Source organism: Cyclopterus lumpus, chromosome 11 (assembly GCF_009769545.1).
Source record: "Cyclopterus lumpus isolate fCycLum1 chromosome 11, fCycLum1.pri, whole genome shotgun sequence".
Lineage (NCBI taxonomy): Eukaryota > Metazoa > Chordata > Actinopteri > Perciformes > Cyclopteridae > Cyclopterus > Cyclopterus lumpus.
The window spans coordinates 16,136,008-16,163,384 of NC_046976.1; the positions used below are offsets into that span (position 1 = coordinate 16,136,008).

The 27,377-nt window shown below is 43.0% G+C and overlaps 3 protein-coding genes across 15 annotated transcripts in view; 2 read left to right on the forward strand and 1 right to left on the reverse strand.

Moving 5' to 3' along the window:
* Positions 1-533: 533 nt before the first annotated feature.
* On the forward strand, positions 534-2,566 carry rpl15 (ribosomal protein L15). Its single transcript, XM_034545493.1, has 3 exons — positions 534-746; positions 838-974; positions 2,212-2,566. The coding sequence occupies exons 1-3, from the start codon at positions 575-577 to the stop codon at positions 2,515-2,517; spliced, it is 615 nt and encodes a 204-aa protein (XP_034401384.1). The 5' UTR covers positions 534-574; the 3' UTR covers positions 2,518-2,566.
* Positions 2,567-5,975: 3,409 nt separating this feature from the next.
* Positions 5,976-13,954, forward strand: nr1d2b (nuclear receptor subfamily 1, group D, member 2b). 2 transcript variants are annotated; one of them, XM_034544993.1, is made up of 8 exons: positions 5,976-6,467; positions 8,607-8,831; positions 8,963-9,051; positions 9,529-9,673; positions 10,494-11,203; positions 11,434-11,619; positions 11,714-11,924; positions 12,420-13,954. In XM_034544993.1, exons 1-8 carry the CDS (start codon positions 6,449-6,451, stop codon positions 12,644-12,646), a joined length of 1,812 nt encoding a protein of 603 aa, XP_034400884.1. In that variant the 5' UTR covers positions 5,976-6,448; the 3' UTR covers positions 12,647-13,954. The 2 variants fall into 2 exon arrangements, with proteins under 2 accessions (XP_034400884.1, XP_034400885.1); XM_034544994.1 differs by having other exon boundaries at positions 12,450-13,954.
* Positions 13,955-14,947: 993 nt separating this feature from the next.
* thrb (thyroid hormone receptor beta) overlaps positions 14,948-27,377 on the reverse strand; it is a 74,515-nt gene continuing 62,085 nt past the window's right edge. For 7 of the 12 annotated variants that reach the window (XM_034545003.1, XM_034545002.1, XM_034545001.1 and 4 more), the window contains 7 exons: positions 25,841-25,941; positions 25,616-25,763; positions 24,784-24,989; positions 23,681-23,767; positions 23,166-23,312; positions 22,164-22,422; positions 14,948-20,348 (listed from right to left, as the gene is read on the reverse strand). In XM_034545003.1, the coding sequence (XP_034400894.1) occupies positions 20,107-20,348; positions 22,164-22,422; positions 23,166-23,312; positions 23,681-23,767; positions 24,784-24,989; positions 25,616-25,763; positions 25,841-25,941 (1,190 nt within the window). In that variant the 3' untranslated portion in view covers positions 14,948-20,106. Of the gene's footprint in view, positions 20,349-22,163; positions 22,423-23,165; positions 23,313-23,680; positions 23,768-24,783; positions 24,990-25,615; positions 25,764-25,840; positions 25,942-26,827 lie in introns of all 12 variants that reach the window. The other 5 variants (XR_004610136.1, XM_034544995.1, XM_034544996.1 and 2 more) reach the window with 5 other exon arrangements.

Below are 27,377 nucleotides of genomic sequence, written 5' to 3' on the forward strand. Positions count from 1 at the left end.
GTAACAACAACTCTGTAATTATTAGTGGGTGAGAAGCTACGCTGCCAACGTTAGCTCACGTTAGCTTGATTTCCATCTTTTTAACCAGCATGGACGTGTGCACCGCTTTAACTTGTACATTTCCATCGCGCGCTTCAACATGATAAACGTCTGGTTCTCCGTACCATACGTGTGTTTGTATTAACGCCACTGGAGAGGTTACTTAGTCTTGAAGCAGTAAACAAACTATTACCTCTAAATGTTCAGTGTCTCGGGGGGGTGGGGGGGGTCTTGAACCATGTGCTGTTATGACTTTAGAGTCGCAGGTTTCTAATTAACTGACTTAAAAGACACGCTTTTTTATATTCGAGCAAGGCAGCAGCTAGTCAAGATAATGTCTAGCAGGCTTTGATAAAGCTCGTCACTGAAACTCCCTCAAATCACCTTTTTAAAGTATCATGATATTTATAGATGCTGGTTGTATGTTATCCATTATTCATCCTGTATTTCTTAATTGCATTGTGTTGGACATCAACAAGTGATGCAATGTTTAATATACTGTTATTTTTTTTGTTTTTTGTTTAGATAAGTCAACATGGGAGCATATAGGTATATGCAAGAGTTGTGGCGCAAGAAGCAGTCCGATGTGATGCGCTTCCTGCTCCGTGTGCGCTGCTGGCAGTACCGTCAGCTGTCCAACCTCCACCGTGCCCCCAGACCCACCAGACCCGACAAGGCCCGTAGACTGGGCTACAAGGCCAAGCAGGGTGAGTGCCGAGCCCAGAGTCGGTGGTTTTCCTGTTGTCGTATTTGCTGGCCTTTGCTAATCACGTCTTCCTTTTTTAAAAATTCATACAGGTTACGTAGTGTATCGCGTCCGTGTGCGCCGTGGAGGCCGTAAACGCCCTGCCCCCAAGGGTGCCACCTATGGCAAGCCAGTGCACCATGGTATCAACCAGATCAAGTTTGCCCGCAGTTTGCAGTCAACCGCTGAGGTACGTTCGTCTTTGATTTATATTGGGCCTTTTTAAGGCCAGAAGACACATATTTGCCGGTGTGACCACACTTTAGATGAACGTAATATGTTCAGTTTGTACTGGGTCTCAAATGGATTTGTGTTGCCTGTTTTGAGTGCAAATACTAAAATTATGTTCATGGAATTGGAAACTTGAGCACCACCCGTCAGTAAAGTCCATTTACTGTCCCTTCCATAGAACCAGTCTGCTCCTAACACTTAATCCAAGATTCTTCATGCACCCTTTCAAACTGACAAAAAGGTTACATTGGTTGGTCAGAACTGTTGTGTAGCACTCAATTTCCTAGAAGACCGTACCCCAAACTTGGGTTTGTATATAGTAGGTTCAGCATAGATGTTTGGATAACACTGGATTAATACTCCAACTAAGAAGTAACTAAAGCCTCACCACACCAAGTGTCATTTTCAAAATGTTGGTGATTACCAAGAGTTCAGAAATGCACTTATTAGATTTAGCAATGGGTGGCTGATGCCTTGACTGAGCTTTAATATTTAACTCACAACTTTCATATAGAGCTTATGTTGAAAGCACAGTTAATACTTGAAAGGAATAGTAATGGAAGTGTGTCTCCGTGATTGCTTGGTTACATTTAGGTGCTTCAGTGTCCTCGTATTGTGCAATCTGGCTCTCTGAAAGGAATTACTGAGACACTTGATTGGTCAAAAAGAAATGGAGCACTGTCTCGTATGCATGTTGGTAATTAACGCTGCAGTGTAGCCAATGCAGAGCAACAACAGTACAAGGATGGATCAATGCGTTGAGTTTTTAAATTGACACGTTTAACATGAATTATGGAAATACTGCATGTATCTCATCAGCTTAGTTTACACAAGCAGGGTCACAAACGTCAACATGGAAGTTGTTTCATATTTATCCCAAAGTTTGGGCTGCTGGTGTAAGATGACATGCATCCACATTGTGTGGCCTTATCACTGAATATTAAGTTTGAGTTTAAGGTATCTCCTGCTCTTTGGTAAATACTTATTTGCCATCATTAGTTTGTATAGATACCTTTTTTTGCGATCTGATCCCAGACCCGGCGAGGTGGTAAAATGAGTTGTTGTCTCCTCTTAACCAGTGGCACCTTTTTTTTTTTAAATGGGATTTCTGAGTGTTTAAGATCACATTTCTTGTAGCCACTGGGAGCCGCCAAAGCACAACATTTCCTTAATTTTCCTCTATTTTTATTTCCCAGGAGCGTGCTGGTCGTCACTGCGGAGGCCTGCGAGTGCTGAGCTCTTACTGGGTGGGTGAGGACTCCACCTTCAAGTTCTTTGAGGTGGTTCTGATCGACACCTTCCACAAGGCCATCAGACGCAACCCAGACACCCAATGGATCACAAAGGCTGTGCACAAGCACAGAGAAATGCGTGGCCTGACATCTGCAGGAAAGAAGAGCCGCGGCCTGGGCAAGGGCCACAAGTTCCACCTGACCATCGGAGGCTCCCGTCGTGCCGCCTGGAAGAGGCGCAACACCCTGCAGCTGCACCGTTATCGTTAGAGCTCACCTGTACATTCAAACAAATAAACAGCCCTTTTTATGGTGACAATCCCCGTCTGCGATCTGGTTCCTTCTGCCGTTAGAATATTAATCTTCACTTTTATAACCCTTGGTAATTGATTAAGTACGAATGGATGTTTCAAGGCTCCACTTGCACATCTCTGTAGGTGATTCTATACTCCATGTGCACACCACACAAAAGCCTCACAAGTGGCATTTTCAAAATGTTAGTGAAAAAAAAGTAAAACTAGGAAACAAACTCTAAAAAGGTGAAACGTCTCCTGTGATCTTCATGGTGTTCACTTGAGGAGTAATTATATTATTTCTCGGGACATTATGTTGACTAACTACCGACTGACTCCTCCAGGCGTCATCATATTCAGTAGAACCACTTAAAAGAAACCCACTCTGGACCCTTTAGTTCCTTCTCTTGTAACTTCTCACCTATTTACTGTTTCAACAGCTTGGCTCCATGTTTACTTCCTGTCATTCATACACTGAAACTGATACACTGGGAATGTTTACCTGTACTGTTCATTGTGAAATGCTCGTTTTAAGTTGTTCAAAAGGTTGTCTGAAATGCAGCCATGTATAATAGGCATTGATATGCACAGCGCAGACTGTGTATTTTAATAAATAATGGCCATTAGCTATTTCTCAGGCCTTTTCTCCTGATGCATCTAACATCTGCAACAGGATTATATTAAAATGAGTTAACATCTGCCCTGTGATACAAGTTGCCTGAGCAAATCAGTCCTATTCTAAGTCTAAAGACATGGCCTCAGTAAAGTTTAAGAAGTCCTTGTGTTTCTTTTAACCGATAGAAAACGCATTTTCATGTCATTTAGCTGACGCTTTTATCCAAAGCGACTTACAATAAGTGCATTCAACCATGAGTCCAAACTCAGAACAAGAATCGAGAGTGCAAATTCTTCAATAAAGTTAAACTACAAAGTGAGCCGATCTGTTCGCAGCACGGTGCGCAAGCGGATGCGGGCGGCCACCGGTAACCAGTGAAGGTCGCGGAGGAGCGGAGTAGTGTGGGTACATTTCGGGAGGTTGAAGACCAGTCGAGCAGCTGCATTCTGGATGAGCTGTAGAGGTCGAATGGCATTAGCAGGTAGACCTGAAGGAGGAGTTACAGTAGTCTAGACGCGAAATGACCAGAGCCTGGACCAGAACCTGTGCCGCCTTCTGAGTGAGAAGAGGTCGTATTCTCCTGATGTACAGCATGTACCTACAGGAGCGTGTTATTGCGGTAATGTTGGCAGTCAGAGAGGGTTGACTGTCGAGTGTGCTCTCCAGGTTACATGGTAAGTGCGGTCGTTGAAGTAGGATGAGAAGAGGGAGAGCGCAGTGCCTGAGATACCCAGGTCCTGGAAGGAGGAAATAAGGATCTGGTGCACTCTGTGCACACACACACACACACACACACACACACACACACACACACACACACACACACACACACTGAATTGTGTGCGCTAGTGTAGCTGATCCTACCTCGAGGGGGGTTCATGTTTAGTTTTGGAAAGGTGTAACCGTATAAGTGTTTGAGAGACGCATTTAAGACATATGTTACTAAGGCTATATTCCTACTGTCAAGTTATTAGCGTGATGTATTTTGGGGTAATGAGGTAACCATGGCATTCAGTTTGAAATCACCTGCTGCACTTTATGTATCATTAACCTGGTTGTATTCCTTCGTTCAATCAGCAGAGTTTTTCTTTCACATTAAGAAACACAGAAGAATATTTAGCAGTTTAAAACTAAAACAAAAAGTACCAAAACATTACATTTAAATAAAGAAATGTGACCAGTTTTCAAACCTGGTAAAATAAAACAGAGACTCAAGACCCTGTGAACAGAAGTCAGAGGGACGTCTCTCGCCTCAGGGCATGATGGGAAACGCCTGGCCGTCCTTGGGTAAAATGTTTGAACCTAAGCATTTTATTAGCCATATTTTGAACTATTCATTTTACATCAAAACAGTCAGAGCTAATAGTGACAGGAAGTGAAACATTATCCACCTGTTTGATGCATTACATATGCAAATACAACATAAACCATTATGGTTCATGATGCAGCGCAGCCGTGTCTCTTCTCACATTTATCTTGTGAAATTCAGCTTCACACTTTTATTTCCATTGTGAAGCAAAGCTATATAATATGTAAATAGCACATATATTGTCGCAGGTTATAATGGTACGACAAAATCAACCAGTGGCGTGCCAGGGAAAGAGCACGGTGACCACAACAGAGGGCTGCTATCCAAACCAGCAGGATACTTGGCAACCGCACAAAAAACACATTTATAATATCATCACAATGTCATGGACAACTTGTCCGACACGATCCTTCCTTCGCGTCGACTAGAAGTCGCACTTTATCATGTTTTATTTATTTTTTTTTATTCACATCGGGCTCCTGGAGTCTGTGCAGCATGTTGCATTCTGTACCAGCAGGTCAGGTTTAGCAAGACAACTGTCCTACGGGAGGATGGGACCCCCAGTGACCCCCACAGGGACGTGATGGCACATCTTACATTGTTATGTTAAACCACAACGGAATTAATTAACATGGGTCATGGTGACCGAATATCCTGACCCCCCCCCCCCCACCCGAGCTAAGAGAGCGTCTCCCTGACCTGCCGACTGGAAGGGTCAACTGAAAACATGGACGGGCGGATCATATCTCACAATACTCCCTCTGGATTGTAAAAAAAGAAAAAAAGAAAAGTGGAGATCAGGACAGTAAGAGCGTGGGGTTGCTTACTCCTAAGACACACATATACAGTTTTGTGACAGCAATTTGCACAGCGGTGCTATCGATGTGACAAAATCCATCCACAGACAAACGTATAAAAACACCTGGGAAAGTATTCTGTGGTAATTCACACTGCCGTAGGTGTCTCCAGGACCACATCTGGCGACACACACACACACACACGCACACACACACACACACACACACGCACACAGACTTGCAAGGCGAAAAACCTAGCAACATCGCAGCTGGTCCATATATTAATAATACATGTAAAAAAAGTCAGACTCATGGTACTTCTAAAATCTGACTATGGCCCTGATGAAAAGAACAGGGCAAACACAGAAAGGGATTCTTTTTTATTTGAAGGAAAAATAAAAATAAAGCACAATAAATAAATAGATATATAATATAAAAAGGTATATATACAAATATTACTAGAAATTATTATAAAGCAAATAATAAAAACATTTTTTTTTTTAGTTTTCCTTTGGCCTCCTTTCACAAAAAAAGGTCCGAGAACAATTTAGGGTGCATTCCAAACTGTGGTCGTCATAGTTCTGCAGCAGGGTACTTGTTTCTTTTTTTCTTTCTTACTTGCCAACATGTCTTTTGTTCACTTTGGTGAAAGTATGTCAGTGGGTTACATTGACACCAGCGGGCTGCAGGGAGGAGGAGCCGACGAACTGGGTCACGTGGTTGCACACTCGACTCGAAACAGACGCCGTCTTTCACACCGCCGAGTTGCCTCCGTATCGCCGCTTTTCCTCCTGAACCGACCCTGAATGGGAAACGGTGTATTTCTAGATTACAGCTCGGACGAGCAATCTTTTCGTGTGTGTTTTTTTTGTTGGTAGAATAAAGCGACTTCCGGCGTCGAGGACAAAAAACGGTCCCCCCCTATTTCTTTTTTTTTTAAGCGTCATTAAAGCCGGTCTTTGTAAACGTACTGGGTTTTTTTTTGGGTGCAAAGGGGGGTCCGGGGGTTTACAATCATATCGCTCGTGGGTTTTAAACGTGTTTTAAGTGTCGTTAATTTAAATGTTATAGCTCGACAGCGATCAAATCAGCGACTTTCCAGTTGCTGAACACACAAACAGAAACACGGCTTCGGCACCGAGGTAGCGTCGGAGGAGGAAAGCCCCCCCCCCGAAACTCAGAGGATATGGAGTCGACCAAAGCGGGTAGGTTTGCTTTAAACTCCATTTTAAGTGTCGATGTGCGCAGCTTGTTGCGGTGGCCCTTTAATTGAGGTCATTACTGCGTTCGTCTTTGTGAAAGTGGCACGACCAGCATAATGTGTTTTTATATGTTTAAACATTTAGACTATTTTAATATGTTAAAGGTTGTGCTGTGGCGCCTACTGGTGTGTGTTAATATTAAACTGGGTTAGGAGTGACACCGGGGCTGTTGTTATTACCCGAAGCAGTGGGGGCTTCGGCGGCACTGCAGTCGTCTCCTCTCACATGGACCCATCCGTCTAGCCACGTGCCGCCCGTGTGTTTACGCTCCACGTGCGTCGCCGCTGATTGGCCGAGCGGCGCCGTGACGCGACCGTTGCATAATTCCACCCGTCGAGTGTGTGTGTGTGGTCTCGCCGCGGATACACGTGAGCCGTCTTCCCAGTCGGTTCGCGGTGACCCAGTTTTCACGGGGAAAAAGATGTGCCAAGTCCACGTGGGGGCGTGTTGAGAGAGAACAAAAAAAGAAAAGGCGTCGATGGGTATGGTGCATTCAGGGCCCGCGGGATACATGTAACACTCGTAGTAGTATAGTGTTATACAAGGCTTTTGGCTGAAGAATATTTCTATAATTTACATCCAACTTAGTTTTCATGTGATAACGTCTTATGTATACGGTAGTAAAACCTCAAATTAATATTTTTCACTTCAGGGTGCTTCATGGTTACTGCTTACAAAATCACTTTCTTAACTTAATTTATCTGAAGTACTAGACCTGCATGACGTGTTGAAAAAAATATATATTTCCCACGGGAGATGAATGCAACATGTTTCCCCCTCAGCAGTTTTGATAGAATAAATCAAACAAAGACACAACATTTTGTCGAGTTAATCCTCAATATAAAATCTCATATTGTGTCATTTGAATTTGCGCTGTAATACTACGTAATCATATGCTTGGCAGGGTTTATAATTATTACATTTTCTTGTTAATATCATTACTATTTGAAATATACTTTGATGTGATCCATGGTATTTTGACAAATGGCTTTATTCTGAAGAAAATGTTAAGCTTTCCCGATTTGTGATTAGAGGGTTATTCAAATGCTCCATATTGTCTAACACACAGAAACACAATGATGGGTCTTTTTAAATACATCTGTCTTTTTTTCTGCAAAAAAATAATGTGTGGCACAGTCAAAAAAACTATCCAGTACCGTTTTTATTTATGTTCAATGCATTTGATTTGGCAACAGATCTTTTGTGTGTGAGTGGCTGCAGGGTCGTGCCAGACTACCTATCACACACCCTGGTGCAGCTGACATTATGTAATGGCTGTTACCTAATCCCTGAGAATGGCAGACGGAGGAAATCAGGTTGAGGGAGAAAAACGGCGACAGCAGCAGCAGCCTGTCTGTTGAGGAATCTGTCTTCGTATTATAATCTGAATCCACGACCGTACTGCCTGGAGCCGGTGATCGTGATGGTCACTGTGCATTTAATTTGAGGGGAAAGGAAACCGCAGGCAGTTTGCTTGAGCAGCGATGGGACAGAGCAGACAATAAAAACTAAGATACACCACCTATAGAACTTGAATCCCAACAATAAATCAAAGGATTAAGATGCCACAGTGCAGCATTTGATAGATTATTAGAGAATTTTGTTCTAAAATGGAGAAAGAGAGAGATCGACGAGATAACATTTTGATTTTGTTGCATCTTTTTACCAAGAAAGTGGAATTTGTCAATGAATTACATGAAAGACATTTATTTTTTAAAACGTTAATCAAACAAGAAGAAATAGCGTATTTGTTGGGGACTATTTCATATAGCGATTTTCTAGGTACTCAAAGACGCTACATAGGGCAGAGACAAACTGAACAATGAGGTAATGAGGTAACAGAAGAATAAGGAATCAGGCTTTAATGTAAACACTGTACATTTGTTGCTGGTTTAGGTCTGCACATAATATAGATTTAGTATCACCAGCCTCATGTTTTAAGGGGGACAAAAAAGGTGTGCCTTTTTTTAAAAGAGAAATATCAACATGATGCGCTTCTGTTTCTGCACAGATCTCAGCACAGTGTTTAATGTGTAGCTGCAGTCCCTGTTCTCATGGCTAATTTTCTCTGTTGTACACCAGGAGGCGTAATAGCCTACATCAGCTCGTCCAGCTCTGGCCCCGAGTCGTGCCACAGCGGCGACTCCAACAGCAGCTACCAGTCGGCCTCCCCGCCGCACGGCATCTCGGCCAACCGCCGCCAGCTGAGTCAGCAGGCTGACCTCAAACTCCCAAGCGGTGGCCAAAACCTTCCAGGGACTCAGAAAAGCGGCCGCGCCTCCTCCACTGCAAAATGTGGCATTACAAGTAAGATAGCCACCCCATTATGTATAAATACTTACATTGCACAATGGGAATTGGTTGGTAATAATGTAAAAATATTAGTTACACGTGCAGCTTTCAGATGAACTAAAATAATATGTTTTCGTGTTAATCAGAAATCAACGGCCTGGTGCTGCTGTGTAAGGTTTGCGGCGACGTGGCCTCTGGTTTCCACTACGGCGTCCACGCCTGCGAGGGCTGCAAGGTGAGGGCGCTTCTCTCCAACAACCCCCGACACACACATGCACACGCACACGCACACTGAATCAGAATAACTTTCACTGCCACACTGTGCTGGATGTTGCTGTGACTGAAGTGGGTCACTGCAGTAGGCATCGCCATCTGCACAGCTCCAACCAGAGACTCAGTGAAACTAGTTCAATCTCCCCATATTAATATCAGCTGCCCCTCATACTTCACGTTGCTGCGTGGCCTCGTTAACGGTGGGGAGCGGAGTGCAGTCACAAACACACCACAGTATGCCTTAGAGGAGGAATACACACACACACACACACACACATTTGCGTTGGTCATCCAATATTACACAGTTTTAATGAAATTAAACTGCGAGGAATGGAAATAATGAGCGTTATTGGTCATGTGCATGCTCAAATTGTCCAGGCAGAGTTCTCGCTGTGACTTGTGTCGTCACAATGCGCCGTTTGTCTTCGTGGACACACAGGGCTTCTTCAGGAGGAGCATCCAGCAGAACATCCAGTACAAGAAGTGCCTTAAGAACGAGAGCTGCCCCATCATGAGGATCAACCGGAACCGCTGCCAGCAGTGCCGCTTCAAGAAATGCATGTTGGTTGGGATGTCCAGAGACTGTGAGTATGCGTAGTAATTACCGTCCGGCATCTCTCATTCAATGCAATTAAATCAAACGTGGCTTTATTGGCATTAGAAAAGAAAACAATGTTGCCAAAGCATCAACATTTTCAAACGGTACACAATAATGTTAATAGGAATAACACAGCTCATTGTTCAAAGCCTCTCAAGAGCAGCATCGCGCACATGCCTTTCTTGTGCGTTATTCAAATTAACAGACATACTTTGTTATGAAAATGTGAATTTCACTGAGAAAAAGTAAAATGACCAAACTCTGTTTATTGTGTATTTGAAGGGGTACTTTTAAACAAGTTAGTATTGCACTGCCATACATTATGGGAATATGAAGTCTTCAAAACCAAATCAATAATTTTTTTTTGTAATAAAGATTCCTATTAATAAATACACACAACATATATTATGTAAGAATGGAACTGTGAAGTTATTGAATACATCTTTAATATTTAACCATTGTGGAAATAGGCAGGATGAAATAATACTTAACTGATAATAAAAAAACTTATGTAATCATTTAATATTTATTATTTATTTAAACTCTTTTTAAATTATTCAGATTTAAAGAATTCAAGTGGAGGTAACAGCTGCTAGCAATACTGTGGATCAACAGGCTCCTCCAGACCAGCAAACTGGTCCTGAGTGCTCCTTTTTAATAATGTGCATATGATTGTAATGTCGTACGTGTGTCACTTTAAGCAAAGTAACCCGGCTAAGTGCAAAAGGGAGGGTGAAACAGCGGGGGGGGATTTCTGAAGAACAAAAGGAGAGTCCTCCTGAAATGATTCTCTCTTCACTGTTCAGCTGTGCGCTTTGGCCGAATCCCCAAGCGTGAGAAACAGCGCATGCTGCTGGAGATGCAGAGTGCCATGAACAACATGATGAACAACAGCCAGCTGCACAGCCAGCTGCAGAGCAGCCAGACGCTACCCATCGGCAAACCTCTGCTGGCCAGTGCCACAGAACCTACCTCAGAGGACGCCAGCCCCGCCCCCTCCACTTCTCCATCCGCCACCACACCATGCTCCAGCCAATCAGACGCCGGCTCTAACCCCGAACCCACCGTGGCCATGGACACCAGCTCGGCTTCGCACAACGCCTCAGACAGCGGCGAGGAGGAGGTGATTGGCTCCGTGACCAGGGCCCACCAGGAGACCTTCATGTACAACCAGGAGCAGAGCAGCCTGGCAGCCGAGGCCCCGCCTCCTCCGGACCCCCTGAACAGCGGCTTGGCCAAAAACGTCACCAACCTCCGCACCGAGGAGCGTCAGGACGCCTGGAACCACTGCAACAACATGGTCACCATGGCAGCACAGGACCCCCCCTCCAGCCTGGGCCCCCAGGGTCAGGAGGAGGACGCCCCCAACCACTGCCCCTTCAGGCTGTCCAGGAGTGCCGCCACCGGCCACTGTCCGGCCTACACACATGGCGCTTTCGCCGCTCCGTCCTCAGAGGGCCACGCCAACGCAGCCTACAGCGGGCCCCTGTGGAGAGGAGGCAACCGAATGCATCTGGTAAGATACAAGGAGGCGAGAAAGGTCAATTCAGTGTGCTTTGATTAAGGAATAAAAGTGTATTACAATACCATTTAGTCTTTGGGAAGGAAAAAAACAAGTTTTAATACTGGAAATTTAAATAATGATGATGGAAATCAGCTGCAGCTGCTATAGCTTTGGCAGCGACCGGTAAAAACACCATCCCAGTGGTGCAGCCTCCTAAAAATGAACATGAATCTGCCCCTCAGGTTTGCCCGATGAACACCTCCCCTCATGTGGACCCTCAGAAGTCCGGCCACGAGGTGTGGGAGGAGTTCTCCCACAGCTTCACCCCCGCCGTCAGGGAGGTGGTGGAGTTTGCCAAAAAGATCCCAGGCTTCAGAGACCTGACCCAGCACGACCAGGTCAGCCTGCTGAAGGCGGGCACCTTTGAGGTAAGTGGGATCACTTTGTTTTCATAGAGAAGTTGACGCAGCGGTCGTCGTAACCAGTTGTGCCCAGACCGACGGCTGCGTTGGTGTTCTACAGGTGTTGGTGGTTCGCTTCGCTTCTCTCTTCGACGTGACGGACCGCACCGTCACCTTTCTAGGCGGGAAGAAATACAGCGTGGACACTCTGAGGGCCATGGGGGCCGGGGACCTCCTCAACTCCATGTTTGACTTCAGCGAGAAGCTCATCAACCTGGGCCTCTGCGAGGAGGAGATGAGCCTCTTCACCGCCGTGGTTCTGGTCTCTGCAGGTGGGTTTGATTTGGTGAAGCACTCCAGCAGCAGCCGGAACAATGCAACACACCTTTTACGTACGTACCACAGATGACAATATATTTAACCTAGTTTGTAATGGTCCATCTTTTGATTCAAACCCTAGTTAAAAAAAAAAGAAGATAGATTTAATAGATTAGTCTACAAATTGCCAAAAAGAATGGAAAGAATTCCCATTGCAATTTGCCGTCACAAAGAAAAACAGCTGACAGAGGATTCTGCACATTTTTAAAGCAAAAATGTGCAGAATATTGATAATGAATACATTATCATACGTATTTTGACATTTGTCGATTGATTAATTATGTAAAAAACAATAAAAAAAAAAAAAGATTACACAAAATGTAACTAGTTAAAGATTGCTACAAATTCCCTTAAAAGGAAAATAATAATAAAAGCATTTTTTAAAGTGAATAAAGATGACTGTGTTTGCGATCTTTAATTAATTTCCCAAAATGTACGTCATCTCGCAGCTCAACCCCGTCACTGTCCATCCTCCCCAGATCGCTCGGGCATCGAGAACGTGAACTCGGTGGAGGCGCTGCAGGAGACGCTGATCCGCGCTCTGCGAAGCCTCATCACCAAGAACCACCCCAACGAGTCGGCCATCTTCACCAAGCTGCTGCTCAAGCTGCCCGACCTGCGCTCGCTCAACAACATGCACTCGGAGGAGCTGCTGGCCTTCAAGGTCCATTCCTGAAGGTTCCTCTAGTACTTGACACCCCCCCCCTCGGACACAAACTGTAACGACCTGGGGGGGGGGGCACACGGACCACCAGCTCCGCCTCACCTCCCAACCACCCACCACCTCCACCCTTCTGCCACGAGAATTAAGGTTCTGTTCTTTCAGGCTACAAACATAACTTTAAAGGGGCAAGAAGACCATAACAAGTTATTGTACTGTACTGTAGGGCGTAAATGCCTGTGTGATGGTGATGCGTACATACAGACACACTGATTGATGTGTGTGTTTCTGGTGTTTGTGTGTAGCATTCTGTATGTTTGCAACTGTACAAACATTAGATGCACTTTTCTGTATAGTGTAGATGGTATTTCTTTGCATTCATAGTGCAATATGTGACTGCTTTTTGATTTCAGCTGTATAGTGACGAGTCAAGAATCTTGTGTATACTTTCAGTGGCAAACGTTAATTTGAATATGTGCTGTGCTCATGTGATGAGGGGGGGGGGAAACAAAAAAAACGCAGACACTGAAAGACTGACGAGTTAGAATTCTCTTTAAAAAACTAAACGAAACAAAAAAACGACAACGAGGAGAGCGACGACGTAAAGCTGCTAAAGAGTCCCCGAGAAACCGGAGGACGTCGTTTCAATTCGAATGAATTGGGGGAGCGAAAGAAGGCGCCGTCTTGTATTTGATGATATGCTGTGGTTTTGTTAGTTGCGGTCGTTTTTTTTTTCTGAATTATTTTGGCATCGAGACGCATCTGATGTATCGGTGTCCCTCTTGCTTGATGATCCGTGCTCACGGATCAGTGGAAATGGAGACGCACTGAACCGATGGAGATCTCTTTGAAGAAAAGAAGTGTTTCTTATGTGTCTGCTGTGATGCTGTAGGAGGAAACATCGTCACCAGCAGCTCCCACTTGCTTGAATACAGATTTATGTTTTACAAAAACTGTACAGACTTTAGCTTGAGTGTAGTGAAACTGAATATGTAGGACGTATTCCACATGAAATATGATTGTAATGTCACTGATTGTAATTTTAAAGAAATAAGCTGGAGGCGACGAGCTGAGTCGCCGATGTTCAGATTTTATTTTTTTTTGCGACGCCATCTTTTTTGTTTCCCCGTTGATGAATTCAGAATGTCGGGCCTTTTTAATATCCAGAGCTTCTGTCGTTGTGTTGACATCACTGCCATGTGGTTCTGTTCTCCTCTGAGAGAGGATTGCAGTGTGCATAGTTATATATAAATACATACATACCATCATACATACATAACTGTATAGATGAATATATCTATATAAATACATTTTATAAATGCAGTTTGTTGTGAAGTGGTTATTTCATGTGTCTGGTTGTCATTAAGTTGAGCAGAATCAATTCATCATGTGATATTTAAGTTAATATTAGTTCTGAGACAATGCCAATTTCCACTATCTGCTTCTCTCACCGCGTGCTTCACCAATTAGATATAAAACAAATGAATATAAAAATTTTTTTAAATCACTGGGCCGTGTGATGTCGGAGCCCCACAGGGAACTGTTCCGTCTCCCTCCCAGTTCACCCTGTACACCACTGACCTCCAATACAACTCGGGGTGAAGTCACCAGGTTCTCTGATGACTGCAGTGGTCGGGTGGATTAAGGACGGACAGGAAGTGGAGTACAGGGCAGTATCGGATGAGCAGAAATCACCTGCTTCTGAAATGTCAATAAAAGTCGTATAAAGTCATGTATTTCATATAGAATGTCCAAAAAGTCGGAGTATATTGTATGTCGAACATTTTCACAGTATGCTGATACAGCATGTCGAAATAAAATGTCATCTATGGCTATTATGTTGGAAAACGAGTATAGTATGTTGAAAATAAGTCTTTAAAAAGGTCATTCTACAAAGTACAATGTATTGTCTAAAATATCTCATTGGATGGCGTGTCAAAAAAAGTCATAGCATAGAATTTCAGGAAAGGTTATGGTATAGTATATTGAAAAAAAAACTCCAAAACCGTCACAATATTGAAAAAAGTACAAATAAATGTCACAATGTAGAAAAAGTGTTCCACTCTCGTTCTAATATGGATATCTTTTTTTAATTAGTGTAGCAAAATGTTGGATGAAAAAGGCATCCAACACTTTCGTTTCTCGAGGACGACGCAAACAATGCATTTGATCAATAACAATGTTACCGTTGTGTTTGTTTAAATATAAAACATTTTAATTATGGTAAAAATAAAAAAAGAAGAAATACTGTGCTGGGATTTAAAAAAGGAAAAGATAATTTACTCAGTAGCAACAAAAATAAAAGCACAAAACCAACACTCTCAAAACCATCTTTATTCTCAAGAGCTCGTTCACATTAATTGCATCGTCATGACAACGCGCTTTCCAGAGCTGCACGACGGATTACCCGGACGAGGTTCCCCGGTAAACGCCGAAGGCGAGGACAGCAGATTTGTGACAGAATTATATTTCTCTCATCATCATCATCATCATCATCATCATCTTCTGTTTTGCCGTCACAGATTCACTCGTGCACGCCACTCGTCTCACTCCCTTTCTCTCCGTTTCCAGTACGCGTTGAACAGATGAGTCGAACAAGACGACATCAAACACACGAGCAGAGACGTCTGGTGACGTGGGTCAAGTTTTCTTTTTATGACGGTTACACTTTGACCGAGAAGTGTTCTGCTTTTTCTGCCTTTTTAAATATATATATATATTTTTTAATAGCATACCTAATGCTGCACTAATTAATATGTTTCTTTTTACATGATTCATAACGTCTTGCTAATGGAAATTTTAATGTGGAAATGGGTTTGAGAGCAAGATACTGTATTTATTCCCCGCCCCCCCCTCCAACGTTATGCAAAACAATACCATGTTCATATTATGCCAACAACATTCGTAAAAAAAATCTGCAGTTTGAAAATATACATCCTTTTTTCTTTGTACTGTAAAATAGCTTTTCTATGGTGCAACTGTGGTTATTGGTTTTGTAACTGAGAAACCTTAAGAGCAACAACTCGTGGGAGAGAAACCGGCGCACTGGGACCAGTAAACATCATCTGAACCAGCAGGCAGCTTCGACTACGTTTACATGCACCGACAGTTCTGTGCATATGATAATTCAAGTAATTATGGTCATGGACATGTAAAATTAAACATATTCATACGGCCATTACCTCACATGTGCACGTAACCTAAAAAAACAAAAAAACACAAACATTTGTTTCACAAACAAAGTGAAGGGTCGTAATACTTAATTTGTATTTTGATGGGATTTGGTTAAAAAAAAAAGAAAAAAAAAAGAATATAAAGAAACTTTTGTTTTATTTTGTATATTCGTATATTATTTTATATGAATAATGAGTGACATGTACTGTGAAGGGGTTTCATGCGGTGACGAACCCCGATCATGAACCAGGTCATGGTTTTGGTTACAATTCTGATTTACATGTCAGCCGTGACATCATTAAAAGCCATAATTTGTCAAAGAAGTGTGATTATCATGAGTTATGAAGCACTGCCACAATGTGGCCAAGTAAAAATGATCAATGTAGCTTTGAGGTTACTGTAAATACGTTTGGTTATTGTTGAGGTACGGTTTTGGTTGCTTACTGCTAAAAAGAATAACCCTACCTGGTTGAGCTAACCGGTAATTCCTTAAAAGATTTCAAATGAAACCATTCAAATGAAAAACGTGGCCTTCAAGATTGAACTAAAATGTCGTGACGGAAGAACACCGCTGCGAGGTCCGGCTTATTACCCTGTTTAGTCTGGAAATCTAAGATTATGCATGCCCTAAACGAAGATCTTTTTATTTTATTCCTGCAAAAGAAGGATCAATCTGCTTAATTTGCATTAAGGGCAAGAACTCAGAGAAAAGAGAAAAAACTGAATGTAATCTCTCATCTCGGGTCCAGCTTTCTGAAGGATTTGTGACTCGCCTGAAAGACCATTAATCTTGAAAGTTCATGCTTTGACGATGACAAACCTGGGGCTGGCTGCACGGGCAGACTTTGAATAGGACTTAATAAATACATTTCAAAAATAAATGTTTAAATGTTGTTGATGTTTAAAGTCATGCAGTCTTAAAGTCCATACATTTTTTTAAAAAGGAGGTAAGAGAGAGCAAGTTAACAAAGCATTTCTCTAACAGTCACGTCACAGAACATTACAAAAGACAACCGGGCGACAGTGTTGTCATCTCATTGTGACTGAATGGTCACTATGTTTTTTAGGGTCCAATTCACAAATGTAATTTGCCCGTCTTTTCCTTACAGTTCTTCAGACGCAACGGAAAAGCAAAACACAAACGCACCAAAGTGACACTTGGGTCCTCATTTAGTCCCCGAGTTCAGTTCCTCAGAGTGTTTGGTTGAAAACGGCCATTCGACAACCCAAGAGCAGAATTAGGACGGAGCTCAATCTACAAACCAGTCATATAAACACATACATATATATATATACATATATATATGCACGTTTGTGCAACCAGCCCCGGTTGTGATAACTGACCAGATTTATTTCACGTTTTGTTCATCTCGTCACCGTTTGTGCCAACTGATGTTATTTTAGTTCAATTCATCCATCGAGCGTAAACAAAAAGGGAGCAACTAATTGGAAATCACACCGTTGCTGTATTTCCTTCTTCCAGGACTACTCTGTTAACTGGTTTCATCAACGGCACCGGGCGGGCTGAGTCACTGGGAACCAACGGCTGCTGCCGAGGACCGATCAGGACCACGGACAGCGGCAGGGGGTGCATGTAATCGAGGCCAATGTTACTCTACCAGATGGCCCGTAAAATAACAACCGGGCCCATCCATCTCTCTCCCTCTGATTGTCTGTGCATTTATTCTGAGACTGTACAGTTTGCGAGGTGTGTGCGTGTGTGTGTGTGTGTGTGTGTGTGAGGTCCGAGTCATTTAAAAACACTGCAGCAAGTCTATTGCTTTGAAAAAAAAGGCATCACTTCACAGAAAAGAGGGGAACAGAAATAAACAAACAAAACAACAAGCTGCTTTGAGGAGTAGTGTGAAGCGAGATATACAGAGCAAATGTTTGTCACGTGGCAAACGACAATACCGTAGAGAGGTTTTTAGAACAACAACAACAAACAACAAAAAGAATATACCGGCTAAAATAAAAAAATAAAAAGGAAAGAGCGCTACGTTTTTTTTTTTTTTAACAATCTCACCGTGTACCTCGCTGATGAAGAATCACACCGTTTACTCGGCCTACAGATCCCACTGGTTGGTCACAGTGGTGGCGTCTGACCCCTGTGTCATGCACACACACATGTGCACCTGCACAGTATGTGTGCAGGTGCACAGTGTGCACGGTACATGCTCATGTTTGTGTGTTAGTGTACAGTACATGCATGCCATCAAAAGAGGGTAGTGGGCTGTTATACAAAGAGATAATGTTCATTCCTGCATGTGAATATCAATACAGTTCAATCAGCATTTTCCCCCAACTCACCATAGCACCATGACATTTATGCTTTAACATACAGTGCCCCGTTTGTAATGGAGTTTAATTCATTGTATTCGGGACTAGTGAGGCAACATGGCCGAGATGAATCGCATTAAGAACTCATCCTGGTCGTCTTGTAGAACGTGGACTAAAACACGAGTCAGAGGGACGGCTCTCTGCGAGCGGCACGCAGTACCGAGCTTAACCAGCAGGGATTCGATATCGTTTACTCGATTTTGGCACGGCATGTGGCATCGTTACACCAAAACGAGTAGAATATGATTGTCTTTTATGGACATCGGTGCCATTGTGTGCTTTAGTTAGTCCTCACAGCCACTGGTCGTGATGAACAGGCTCGTTTATACTTTCAATGTCGGAAGTCTGAATCAGCAGCGGGTAGCCTCCATCTTACAACATCTGTGTGTTTCTATGGTCGTTTGTTAAAAATAAAAGCAAAACAATTTTTTAAAAATATTTTCTTTGGCCCAGATAGTTTTTTAAACACAGCTTATTCCTATGGATGAATACTTCCACCTTTCCGCTGATAAAATTGCATTTGTTTTGGATGCAACCAACTATTATTTGAATTATCGATTAATGCACCGATTCTTCTCCATTAACCATCTTTACGTTAATGAATCATCATTTTACAAAAATATTTTGGAAAAAAAAAAAAGAGGGAAAAATGCCTGACACAAGGGTTAAGATGATGTCATCAAATTGCTTATTTTGTCCAACCAATCCTCCAAAATCCAAAAGAGATTACATTTAATATCACATCATTCATAGAATAAATGACAAATCCTAACAAATGAGAAAGCGGAACTAGGGAATTTTTGTTTTAAGACTTTGTTGATTATATCTGCATTTGAATCCTATGTCTATTAAGTTGTGATTTAATTACCAGATTTCTTTAACGGAGTTTGGCCGGACATTTTCGAAACAAACATAACATACAACGCTTTCCCGTTTTTTTTTTGTTGTTGTTGCTTTTACATGCCGAATGTGTTGGAGTGCATCAGCTAAAGTCGTCTCTTCTTCACAATTCAAACTTCCATGATTAGCTACCGACAGACAACCTCAGGATTATCGTGCAATGTTAAATCACACACCGTCATCTCATAAAAAGGTACGGTAGTAAGATCTTACCCGGCTTTCTTTATTGGAGCTCTTGTCTCGAGTTGCTGTTCTGTTGCAAATTCAGATCTTTCCGACATTTATTGGACGCCGCGTTCCCGCTGGACGCCGCGACGTGCGGGCGACCCGGAGACCCGGAGACTTACGAAGGCCCGTGAGCTGCTGTCCATCAGAGTGAGTGTTGTTGTTAACGGTCACAGTAGGACGGCGAGGCACAGTTCTCACACACACACACATACACACACACACACACACACACACACACTCACCATGTGGACGACTGACTACACGACGGTTAATATGCCAACAAATGGGTCCATTAAAGTCGAGTGTGGGGGGGAAGCCGACGGGTCTAACGATTACTTATTTTCTGAATCCGGTGAAGCAGCCATTTTGAGTTTTTCCAACATATAAAAAAAAAGGGAAGGAAAATACAACATTTGCATGGTTTCTAATGAATGAGTGTTGATAAAAAAAGAAATCACCATTATGCCAACTGTACAATCATCAAAACAAAGAAACCTATAGTAGAATCCGAGGTGAGAGGTTATATCCACAACAATAACAACAACAACAAAACAAAACAAAAAAATAAAAAGAACAAAATGCTATTCACATGTACCCGCACTGTAAGGAATGGTTCCATCCAAAACTACACCAGAGAGCTACTCCTAAACTATGGAATGAAGTGACACTCAGTAGTGCTAATAGAAAGTTCATTGTGACGGGCCTTCGGACCGGGTCCACCCCCTGAGACCACCAGGGTTGCCCAGGCGCTGACGTGTGCACACATACACACACACACACACACACACACACACACATACATGCACGCACACACGTATACTAAAATCCATTGGTCAGTCTTCGAAGACCTCCAGGAAGAGAGGAGGGAATAGCTCGGTGGGACACTCCACTTTCATGTGAAGGAATCGGCTGGCGTGGCAGGCGCCGATCATCCGCAGGTCCGTCACCTTCATTAGCAGCTTGGGCCAGAAATGAGCCACTTTGTGTTTGCGGTAGTTGATGTAATGTTCGAAGGCCAGCAGGAACTCCTCCTGGCAGCGCTCTATTCGCTCCACGCTGCTCAGGCCCGGACGATCTGACGGCAAAGAAGACGACAACGTTATCGGTTTGGTGTGTGTGTGTGTGTGTGTGTGTGTGTGTGTGTGTGTGTGCGGCGGGAATGTAGAGCAGAGAGTGTGTGTGTGTGTGTGAGAATAATCTCTGATGAATCAAGGTTTGGTTTGAAGCAGTTTTCTTTTCATAGCAAGTTGAACCGAGAGGAGAGTCCGTGAACCGTAGGACAAAAAAACAACAACAACAACAACAACAACAACAACATGTTTCTCTTCGCCTTCGTTTCCTCGACCAAATTAATTGGACTATCGTCAGAAAACGGCAACTGAATCAACCAATTGTGGTTTGTGACAACTTGGATCTTATTTTTCTTATTCTTATTCATGCTTAGTTCAACGGGGCAAGAAACGCAAGCAGCCAGAAAACCCCCCCAAAAAAAACAACAACAACAAAGTAAAACCCCCCCCAAACATATTTGAAAGACAATATGAAGGTGAACAGTAAAACAAAAATCACCCAAAAAGTCTGTTGCGACTGACTCACTTCCTGTTTCATGCTTACTTACTTACCACGGCCGTGCGTGCACAGTTTCCCAGTGCATTGTGGGATTATAAATAACGTTTCAGGTGGACTCCCTTTCAGTTCCACCGCCAACCAAAAGTGGTCGAGAAGAATATGATCGTCTGACTTTGCCGTTGCTACTACGTCGGTTTCTGCCACACATGAGCAACTACGGCGGTGAGTACAGTCATAACTCAACCGAATGACCTCGAGAAGCTGAGATTTCTCACTCCAGCTCATTCGTATGAATGTTATCAGTGATTGCAATCGGATTCTTTCACAACGGCAAAAATACATCCCACAATATGCTTTTGTGTCAATGCATCAGATTTAACAAAACTGTCGTTAGTACGCATTCCCATTTATTCACTTCTTCTGTAGCGGAATAGAAATTCACAAAAATGTGAACGTGATTTGTTCTTCGTTACTATGCAGAATCGAGTTGAGGCTGAAAATGTGTGTTTTTAATCATTAATTCACTTGTGTGTTAATGATATTTAGGTTCCTTGTTTATATCCTCTATACTTTGACAGCTTCCTGACATCACAGGCGCAGGTTGCATCGGTCCAGGTGGCTCACTGAGCCCCCTTCGTTCTGTAAACCTCCATCCTAAACTTAAACTGGGCCTCTGGCTGACATTCATCGGATCGATTCATTTCGGAAGCTTTTCTGCCATAAATGTAATTTTTAAACCCCCCACCAAAGAAAAAAAAGAAGAAAAAAAAGAAGAGGCAATTATAGCTCTAAATATCAACTTTAACATTGATTTCAGCCTTTTAGCCCTGTACATTGCATTGATTAAACCCCAGTGGCTCTGAGACAGATGGGCTGCCCCATGTCACGTCTACATGTACAACACACAGCAGAACAGTATTGATCTCCAATGAGATGCAGAGCGTCACACAGAGAAATGGCGGCGGAGCCAAAAACCAAGCTAGCTGGACAAAGCTCCCCACAATGATTATGGTCATTAATTGATTGGACTGGTATGGATTTAATCTAAAAAAAAAAAAAAATTAAAAAAACGCAATCTGTGTAGGAGGGAGGAAATAACAAGTGAGGAGAAGTGAGCTTTGGGATCGTTTCTTTTTGCGCGTGTGCAATCCTGAAATAAACTTTTTCACTTTACTGGTTTCTAAAATGCACAGTTTTCTCTCTGTCGTAATGGCGTTGCCTTGGAAACGTCTGGAAAGAATACGTCAAAGGGCTAAAATAAGAACTAATCAGCTTGTGCGCGTGTGCATGTGTAGCAATAATCCGGACACTAGCTGCTTACCAGATGAAAGCAGGATGACAGCCTGTAGAAGAGCCACCTCCGAGTCATCCAAGTTGAAGGAGGATAGCGACACGCCAAGGTCAAAGATGGCATCCGACACTACGCCCAAGCCGCCGTTCTTAAGCTGACCCCGCGTGACTGCCATCTCGCCGTTGAGCGTGAGGGTCTCGCTCTCCGGATCATAGCGAACAGCAGCTCGCAGTGACATGATCTCCATGCAGCAGCCTTTCAACAGGATGATCTGGTCTTCACAAGGCAGCTGATTAGGAGGAGAACAAGATACGTGAAGGAGAAGACTGGGACTTTAAAACTCAGGTTTAAATACGGTTCACTTTAGCTTTACGTTTGTCACAGACTAAGACGCTACACGTGAGCACACATGTTTTATTAATACATTAATAGTAAGCTCACCTAATAGTATGATGAATAATTAGTAAATTGTGTTATATTATTCCAAATGAAATATTCCTAGTCAGCTCTGTGGAGCGCACATGTCATATCAGGAAGTACCAACCTTGGAAACCTGCCTGTTGACTCTATTCCTATTAAAATTAACCACAACTTTTTTTAAATTTTTTTTATCAGTGGCATTCCTTTGATGTAAAACAGAGACAGTGTTCAATTCGTATACACTACTAGTTAATTAATGCCAATTTATGGCAAATATGAAGAAAAAAAATGATTAAATGATTTACAGGCAAGCATGTATTTCAACATATATGAAGAATATAGCCTCCGTTTATACTTAAATGATGAAAAACTATTAGTTCTAAGTAACTTTTTTTCTTTGTTTATTTATTTATTTTTTACATAAACAAATCATTTCCCTTTTTCCTGATTATACTGGCCAAGTACATCGGTGGCTTTACTGTAAACCCGACGCAGCTTTCAGGAACTCAGCCGGGTGCCGACAGCCTGACCTGCCGCCGCCAGAGGGAGCTTTATGAACCCGTTCTCCTCTTTCTGCACTGAAACCTCATCAGAGAAGCCGCTTGCACTTACCTCACAGAACATTGGCAGTTTTTTGGCAAAGTCCACCACTCGGGTTATGGCAGGGGTGATAATTTTTGTAAACTGACTGAAGGCTTCTATATCCACTTTGTTTCCTTCAGGCGTATTGACCATGGACGCTTGACCAATATCCTCGGGCTAAAACAACAAAGAGAGACGGTCGGCGTCTTAACGGTCTCCGAGTTTGAATACAACACGTGAACCGCATGTAGACGCGTCTGTTATTGAGAACGGCATCGACCCCGGCGTTACGCGTCAACAATTCAAGGTGTGTAAAGTATTCAAAAAGTCAAATACCATAATGGGAGAACTTGAAAGGGAGTGAAGTGGTTTGATGTAGTAATATTATTAATATTTTGCCCCTCCAATATGATGTGAAGATGTGAATAAGGACGCATCACTACAGACATTTAGCACTCGTGTATATATATCTATTGCACATAATTAAATATCTTCTGCACGGCAACATGTTGAAAGGCAGTACTTTTAATTATTTGTGTCCCTACCTTAGTTTCCTTCACCCCCGCTGCACTCTGGTCAGAAGTATAGAATAAATTACATGTTATTTCATTAAGAAGCATAGCTTCCTCGACCTGTTGGATAATCAACAGGAATCGTGAAGTTTCAATGAAGAACCCGTGTCAAGCCAACTAAAAAGAAAACAAGTTAAAAACTGAAGACAGATGAAAGAGTGCAGATAGAAAACAGTGTGAGGAGGACAGAAGATCAAGATGGGTTTCTCTGGCAAGATTCAGGCTCAGGTCCACGACTTCAGACGGGTCCTCGGAAACACTCGACGACACGGAGATTCACTATTAATAATGAACATTTTTATCTAAAAGGCGCGAACACGACTTTACAGTAGAGTTTGTTTTAAAAACAAAACAAGCAAGCTACACGCGATGAAAGTGAAATGGACTCGATATTCGTGTTAAGTGACGCGCGTAAAAAGACTAATCCGGAAAGTTAAACAAATGAAATGTTCCCGAGGACTCTCAAAAATGTCGTAATATTTCGTCCCTTTTGAATTCAAGGCATCGCCGCAACGAGTGCTCGTCCCGATCGTCCTGATCGTGCCACAGAAACCCACATAAAGTTCAACAGTTGAGACGGACTTTCACTCCGGAGAGCAATTAGACTTTACAGAAAGGCAAAGGAAATTAGTCAAAAAAGGGGTGTGAAATCAAAAAGCTACAAACAGAAAGAGAGGAAAAATGAAACGGCACAAAAAAAGCAAGTCATTAGTATTTTGCGATCGAGGATCATTGCTTTGTAAGCCGTGAAAATAAAATAAAATAAAATAAAAAGACAAGAGTAAGATGTCCCATTATAAAATTAGCGGTGCTGCGTTGGACACACTTTTCTCCATCGTCCAGCTAATTCTCCCCACTCTACAAGGAGATACAAAAAAAACACATGGACATATTAACACAGGGAACAAGGGGCTGTGGTGGAAGTGGAGGAGACAGGAGCATGATGTGGAAGGGGTCTGTGAAGGGGGCATCGGAGGGGGGGGGGGGGGTCATGGGTGGTTTGGATAAGGCAGGCTAATCAATAGAACAAAGGCTGTGGTGAGGAGGGAGGGAGGGGAGGGAGGAGGGTGTCTCACCAGAAATTTCCGCTTCTGCTTCCAGTGGTTGCCTTGCGCGTTCGTGGCCATATGGGCCTCAGTCACCATACGGATGAGGTCCCACTCCTCCTGGGTGGGCTCCTGTCGGTCCAACACCGTCTTCTGCAGTTCCTCCTTCCGACGACGCTCCCGGTTCTCCTCAATTAGCTTCCGCTTGGCTAGCCTCTTGCTGTCGTCCAACACCACTGGTGGGGAGGGTGGGGGGAGGGGTGGGGGGGTGGGGGGAGACAATTAGAGGGGACGGGAATCAGCAGGAGGAGAAGGGGGAAATGATGGGGAACGACGCGTTTGTGACGTAGATGCAGGGCAATGTTGCTTAAATTAAAAAAAAAAAAAAAAAGGCAGCAATTAACAACAAAAACACACTAGAAAACTGCGTTCAACGTGGTGCACTTTGTCGTCATCAGTAGTCAGTCAGCATAATAATCAGTGAGTCCAGTCTGGTTGACTTTATTTCATTTACAGGAGGATTCCAACGGGGTTTTCCTGGTATAAAGAAAGTGACAAAATGCCCAAAGAAAGGGCTTAAACCACGACTAAAGCACAGCGCTCGTCTCCACTTTTTTACACGAGGGCGCCAACTATTATAAGCGGATATTTGAACGAAATTCTTAATCAAAAAAAATTATTATTAGGATAATACACTAATGGATTAGGAGACTAATTCCAGCTGTAATGCGCACAATAATTCTTTTAGCCAAAAAAAAAAATTAAAAAAAATGCATGAATACGATGCAACATGTTCTCCGTGACCTCTGGCCCGGTTGACGCATCACACACATCCACAGAAACAAGACTTAAGCAGACTTACGGTCGGTGGCCATTCCCACTGCAATGCACTTCTTGAAGCGACATTCCTGGCACTGGTTTCTCGTCACTTTGTCGATGACGCACTTCCCCTCGTACTTACAAGCGTAGGTCGGGTTGAGGTTCTTCTGGATCGTCCGCCTGAAGAAACCCTTGAGAGCAGACAGGCACACACTCAGAAAAGGCCTCGGGGGGGTGGGGGGGGATCAACGACCCGAGACTCGCTTACCTTGCAACCTTCGCAGGTAATGCAGCGATAGTGATAGCCCGTGGCTTTGTCCCCGCACACCACACATAGCTCATCCTTGTCTAGGTAACTTGGAATGTACCCTGGAGAAAGAAAAAAAAAAAATTATTAATATCAGATTTTATTGGGGGGGTAAAAAAAAGAAAAAGAAAAGATGACTGCATTTTTTCACAGTCGCTGGGGTGTCACATGATCACATGTTTTTCGACTGGATTTTAGATGATGTTGACCAGAAATGAAATGATTAATTATGAGATCATTTTAATAGCGATAACAATAATTTTTTTTTTTTTTTTTGCTTCCCTCTTTCTTTCTTATATATCATATATACACAGTACATCAACTTATATTTCTAACATGCAGGTGCGCCATAATGTGGCTTCGAAAAGTCACACACGAAGAAGATTTAAAATTAGGCCGAATCGCTTAAATCCATCCGTACAACACCTAATATCTGATCAGCGGAGACTTCCTTAGATACTGTTAACTAACTAACTTAACACCTGGTCCAGTTTTAAGATGTGGCTTTCGGCTTAATGAGATCAATGTGTTGACCTCTGGCAGACTCAAGGACCGGAGATAACAAACAGATCAATAACCTTTTGGGGTTTGCCAAGAATCTCGCATCAGCCTTCTGTTGCCTCGCCATCAATCAATAAGGAACCCCTGCCCGCCTCAGTCAACCCCTCAAAGACTTGCCGCCACGGGATGCCTTAAGTCTTGGATTTGCGCTTTGTTAGACTTAATTCAAGAAAAACCCAGACATCATTTATTCATTGATCGAAGATGGAGTTATCACTAATTACACCAAAACATTCTTCATCTAAGAAAAGACATGTTCCTTACACACAATCCAGAGACACAACCACTAAACAACGGAAAACCATTTGATTAAAAAAAAAACGCGTACACCAAAAAACACACTTTCACCAAGAAAATGTGAACAATCACCATCAGGAACGCCTTTACCTTTCTTGTGCACCTCCTGCATCCACTGCAGGTGTGAGAAGTCAGGTTTGATCTCAGGGAAATATTCAGGCTGATGGTGGAAATGACTGAGAGGGATCTCCATGTTGCAAAAGTCGCTCTTGAAACCGGGCGAGCCGCCGGCGTAGGAGCAAGAGTAGTGCTGGCCGGGCGGCCACGCCTGGTCCATGCAAGGCGCATGGTGCAGAGGCTGGGGTTCACAAGGTCCGTACCCGGGTCCCTCGCCCGAGTACATGCAGTGTTCCCCACCGCCCTGCACCGCGTAGCCTCCCATCCCCGAGTGAGGCATCTCGTACATGTCTGGTATGCAGTAGTTCATCGTGGAGAGCCGCAGCAGAACACCATAAAAAAAATAGTTACGGGGGAAACTCTTACGTTCTTGTAAAAAAAACGTAACTAAAAAAAAAAGTGTATTTAAAAAAAATCTGGTATGAAAATAACAATTTTTAAAAAAAGCGACAATCAAAATTTTCCTGGTCTGGATAAAAAAAATTAAAATGTATTAAAAAAAAAACTACAAACTTCTTTGAGG